Genomic DNA, 5,532 nt, shown 5'->3' with positions numbered 1-5,532 from the left:
TTTCAAAATTTCTTTTAATGGTTTAAAATTCTACAAATTTATCTTCAATAATTCAGTGGTATGTAACTTCTTAACCATACCATACACACATTGATTTCTCGTGTATATACATTAATTTTGCCATATGAATAATATAAGTGAAATTGATATATCTACTAATATTAAAACATTAAAAGATATAAGCACAGTGTATCCAACTTTAACTAGTTTTTAGAGATCATGGGACAAGGTCTTGATTTTGATAATTGTCTCACATAAATAATAGAAGTTGAAATAGTAAGCTAGTACGATTAACTACAACGATAATAACTTGAAGAGAATTGTTAACCTATACTTGGTCACTTATACAATAAAAGTCTTCCTAACCTACTTTTACACCAATTGAAAGAACTATGAACACCACTAACCGTATACTAACATTAAATTTCTGTCGTTAAGCACCTATACATTTATCATGCACACTCTGCAAACGGCAGCCCTTGAGCATGCTGTGAACATGCCTGCCTTTAGGCCTATAGCCTATTATGAATTTTTTTTAAAATGTGAAAATAGATGTTAATTGCCGAAATGTGACATTTAAAACTATTATTTAAAAGCAGTCATTGTATGAACCGAATCCACTCCGCACTGCTGGGAATTCCTCCATTAACAACCCTAAAGAGGTAGTAACCCGAAGGAGCTGCGACTGCGCTAGGTGGAGCAGTCACCTTTACGGAATACGACCCATCGGTTGCCTGGTCTGCAACTTTTGAAGCCGCATCAAGCCACAAAAATCTCTGATTCATCGACCATGAATGCGTTGTGAAAGGAGGAGCGTATGCATTGAATTCTATATTCTGTAGTGTGGCGACAGAGAAAACCAGAGTGAATTGGGTTCCGTATTTGATTTCCCTGGTTGACAATAAAGTAATATTTGGGCGCATGGAATTGAAAGAAGAATCAAGATAATATGGAATGTAGGCTTCTAATCTAAGCTCCGTAGGGAAAAACACTCCAGAGAATCTGTACCGACCATTTGAATTGCTCCCGCCAACAAACACACGCCCATCTGGAAGAACATTCGCAGTAGAATGATACATTCGAGGGATTTTTGAGGCGGCAAGGACTGTGAACCTATTCCCCAAATCTTCCTCCGGTCTGTAAAGCAACGGGCTCAGCGCAGGCTTCCGCGCAGATTGAAAGCCTGCAGTTCCTTCTTTTGCTCCGTTGATTATTAAAATTTCACCCGTGGGAAGAATGAGCATGTCGCCCATCACTCTCGGACCAGGCATGTCCTCCATACGCCATTCTGGATTTTCTGAAGTGATGACGATTCTCCCACAGCTTTTCAACGCATCCACGAAAATTTCATCCTGGTCGGCTTGTTTGAAGGCCCCATCGGGCGCTCCTCCGCAGACGAGAATCTCCACGGTCTGGAAATCGTTAGCCGGGTCAAGCGGGAGCATGACGGACGAGCCTGTTGACGGGTAGTTCCGAGCACCACCACCCGGCATGGTTGGGAACGTCCGGACGACATTGTTTTTGTTGTAGTCGAGGAGAATTGAATCCTTGTTGGCGAAGATGAAGAGATTGCCGTCAGAAGACAGATGTGTGAACGGGTACAAATTGTTCTGCTCGCCGACAGTATTGGTGTCCGCCAGAAACGGGAGCCGGAAGACCGACTCGCCGGGTTGCTTTGGGACAAATTCATAACTAAACGTCGCGCGTCCTCCGACAATGATAATTCGTCCGTCGGGCAAGATCTGGTCCGAAGAGTACCATCTTTTTCTCGCGAGTGTTGTTGAAGTCTCCACCCAATCGCAGATACTGTCATCGCAGGGCTTAAAATTGCGAATGACCTTCTCGCCCGTGCTCCACCCGCCGGTCTGGACGAGTAACCCGTCGCTGTCAAACGACCCAGACGAACACCAGGTGTCGGTCAGGATGTGCAGCGGCCTCACACTGTCCGTAGCGATGTCGTATTCGACGGAGTGAGCAGTGCAATCTTCGGCTTCCGATTCCGGGTTTTCATTACAGGGTGGGTCGGTTCTCATGATCTCAGACGGACCGGCGGTCGTCTGGTCGAAGATGATCACTTTGTTGGTGTGAGTGAGGATCGTATGCATTGCAGAAACTCCCGAATTGTTCAACAGGGGCACCCATTTTCCTCTCTGCTGTGCCAAACTGAGCTTCAAACATGATGCCAAAAGCAGTAAAACTGCAAGCTTGGATATTAGCTCACCCGAGCCCCACATTTTTTTTGGATTGGAAAGGCTTGTGACTGAGAAATCTCTCTGGACTGAACTAACAGAGCTAAATTAACAAGTTGTGGGTGTTTAGGGATTAGGATGACTATATAGATAGGAAGGATTTGGAAAGCATGGTGAAGAAACGCGGCATGTAAGCTCAGATTTACGCGTCATTGATTTGATCGAAAATTGAAATCTTCTCTCTTACAATGGGGATTTCTCCTCTTTCAGAATTCGCGGCCGGCTTCTCCACACAATCTTTTTACGTGGCTAAAAGAGTTGTTTCAAACCTCGTTGCTGGTTTGATTAAAACTGCAGATTAGTGATTTGTATCTCTTATTTGGGGATTTTAGTTCCTATTCGTTTTGATTGTTGTTTTCTTCAATTACAAATCCTCTCGGGCCTTCCGTCCGATTTTATTTTGCTCTGATCGTTTTTATGTGGATGTTAATTATTAGCCATTCGTAGTGACCAAATAGTTTACGCGTCAAACGCTCTTTTCACAATTTAAAAAAATAAGTTATTTAGTATTTTTTCCAATGAAAAAATAATTGATCGAAAGATATGTTTTTAATTAGTGAGTGTCATTATATGTAACGTTAGAGCTTTTTGAAATAATAAAGGTATTGGTAGTAAGATACGTTTTTAATTTGTGTGTGTCATTATATGTAATTTAGTTGTCAAAGGTAAATAAGGATATTAAATTTTAGTGGTTTTAAGATCAGGTAATTGGTTAGGAAAATAATTGATATTATTGGTTCTTTATCAGCCCCTTTTCTGTTAGGTAGATCTATTAGACAAGGCTGTCCGCTTGCCCCTGCCCTTTTTGTTATTGCTTCTGAAGCTCTGTTCTATATTCTTAGGGATAACACCTTATCCCCTGTTGTCAAAGGCATCACTCTTCCTGATAACAAGGAGCTTATTAATTAGTTTGCTGATGATACTTCTCTCTTTCATGAGGTTTCTGAAGATAACTTTGTTGCTATGACTCATAAACTCAATTTTTTCTATAAGATTTCTGGAGCTAAGTTATCCCAGTCCAAGTCTATTTGTCTTGGATGGAATAACCATCCTCCTGATTGGTTCAGTATGTTTGAATTTTAGTGGGGTGGTCCCTCAAATATTGTTAGATACTTGGGTATTCCCTTTTCTATCGATCCTTCTTTGAAAGATATGTGGAGTTGGGTTAAAGATAAGATTCATAATAAGTTGAATAAGTGGCATAACAGGTCTCTGTCTTTTGCGGGTAGAGTGCAAGTTTGTCAAAAGATTCTCTCTTCTTACAATATTTACTATGCTTCGGCTTGGATGTTTAATGATTACCAAGTTATGGAAATTCAAAAAGCTATCAGGAAGTATCTCTGGTTGGATGAGAAAGGAAATAACAAGGCTCACTCTGTTAAATGGAGTTGGTGTCATGTGGATAAACTCTTTGGAGGCTTGGGGCTTAAAGACCTAAGACTGAGTGGTCTTGCTTTGGCCTTCAAATGGATCTTTCATGCCTTGGAGGGGGATGACCCTTGGAGAGTTCTTATTCATAACAATATTGAAAGGGGTTATCCTAAGAACGCTAAATTTTGGAAAAATCTCCCTCTTACTGATCTTATTTGTAGTGAATTCCCTATCATTGTTCAAGGCTCAGCTGTGTTCAAGTCTATTTGGAAAGCCTGGAACCATGTTAGGCAATTCATTAAGAATAAGGATTTTTTTTATGATAAGACCCTCCATGGTGAGAGGTCCATTTGGTGGAACCTTAAGCTTGGCAATAAGCCCCTTGCCCTTACCCAAGGCTATTCTGCCAAATGCTGGGCTAACCTTGGGATCAAGCAGCTTATTGATATTTTTGAAAATGACAGGCTTATTCATTGGGATGAGCTTAAAAGTAAATTTAATCTCTCAGATTCTCATAAGAGAACGTATAATATGATTGTCAGGGCCAGCAGGAGTATTCCTAATGTTTGCCATGTTGATTCTAATAGTTATCAGAAAATCAAATGGCCTGGTGGTATTATCATTTCCAGGCTTAAATCTAAAAACATTTACTCCATCATTAACAACAATAATGACATTATCAAGCACATTAATGATACTTGGTATGTTAATTTGGATGTTCATTCTTGGAATAAGATTTTTGACAATCTCTGGAAAAGTTCTATAGATCCTAAAATCAAATTCTTTAAATGGTTACTTATTCTTAATAAACTTCCTATTAGGAATTACTTCTCTGAGACTAACATGTGCAGCATTTGCAGAACCCTGGAAACGGGAAGACATATATTCTTTGAGTGCTCTTTTGCTAAAGAGGTTTGGTTGATGTTTGGTATTTCTATCCCTGCTTCCTTCAATATTCTTGAAGTTATTACTAGCTTTATTTTTAATATTAAAAAAGATGTTAATATGTTCTGGGATATTCTCTCAGCTAACATTTTGTGGCAAATTTGGAAGTGCAAAAAAGAAGAAAGATTTCAAAATGTCCCCAGATTGCTTACCGAGTCTTTTCAAAGTCTCACTTATTTCAAAAAAATTTCGCAGATTCAAATTACTATGATGGTTAACAAAGCTAAGTTCAAAAGGTTGCTTAGGGATGGACATGCTACGTTCTTTACTAACGAAGTTAAGAATGGATACTTCTGGAGGCTACACCTGGACAATATCCGCAATTTCAACCTTACTTTTGATCGCATCTGCAAGGAAATTAAAAGAAACCCTCAGTGTACTACTGGAGAGATGTTATACATGCGGAAGCAAATCCAAGATCAAAAGAACTTGGTTTGGATGGAAGGTGCTTTGGGGTGGACTGCGTGGGTGGACTCTTTTGAAGATGTGCTATATTAGATGTTGTTTTCTGCTCTAGTCCAGTTTTTGTATCAGTCTGGTTGTGCATAGCATTCATCTTTTTTGTTGTGTGAGGCTTGTCCTCTGATACTTTGACTCTCGGTGGTATTTGTTGACTTTGTGATCTCCTTATTCTTAATAAAAAAAGTGGTTGTGTATAGTGCATATATAAATGCTATACATATATATCATTATCATTAATAAAATTAGTTCAATTTGTTCCTTTGAATGGTATGAAATTATTTAAAATTTTAGGTTATGTGGGTTGTACATATGTTTTGTGGTTGTCTAAATCTTGGGTTGTATGGGCTACAAACATGTTGTGGAAGAGAAATTTGAAGTCTTCAAATTGTAGAGAGTGGAAATTTTTTGTTACAAAAGACTGACATTTTGTGTGTAGATTCTTGTAGACATTTTTTTGTCATTTGATTTGATAATGCTTTATTTATGTTTAGTCATTTGTTTTGCA

General features: G+C 39.0%; 2 protein-coding genes across 2 annotated transcripts; one reads left to right on the top strand and one right to left on the bottom strand.

Annotated features, from left to right (window-relative positions):
• Positions 1-444: 444 nt before the first annotated feature.
• On the bottom strand, positions 445-2,340 carry LOC131050496 (aldehyde oxidase GLOX). The gene has a single exon (XM_057984686.2). It carries the CDS (start codon positions 2,232-2,234, stop codon positions 600-602), a length of 1,635 nt encoding a protein of 544 aa, XP_057840669.2. The 5' UTR covers positions 2,235-2,340; the 3' UTR covers positions 445-599.
• Positions 2,341-3,401: 1,061 nt separating this feature from the next.
• On the top strand, positions 3,402-5,063 carry LOC131050442 (uncharacterized). The gene has a single exon (XM_057984614.2). The coding sequence runs from the start codon at positions 3,402-3,404 to the stop codon at positions 5,061-5,063; it is 1,662 nt and encodes a 553-aa protein (XP_057840597.2).
• The last annotated feature ends 469 nt before the right edge of the window (positions 5,064-5,532 follow it).

This window comes from Cryptomeria japonica, chromosome 1 (assembly GCF_030272615.1).
Source record: "Cryptomeria japonica chromosome 1, Sugi_1.0, whole genome shotgun sequence".
Taxonomy (NCBI): domain Eukaryota; kingdom Viridiplantae; phylum Streptophyta; class Pinopsida; order Cupressales; family Cupressaceae; genus Cryptomeria; species Cryptomeria japonica.
The sequence above is the reverse complement of the archived record's forward strand: the minus strand, read 5'-3'. Positions and strand labels throughout refer to the sequence as shown.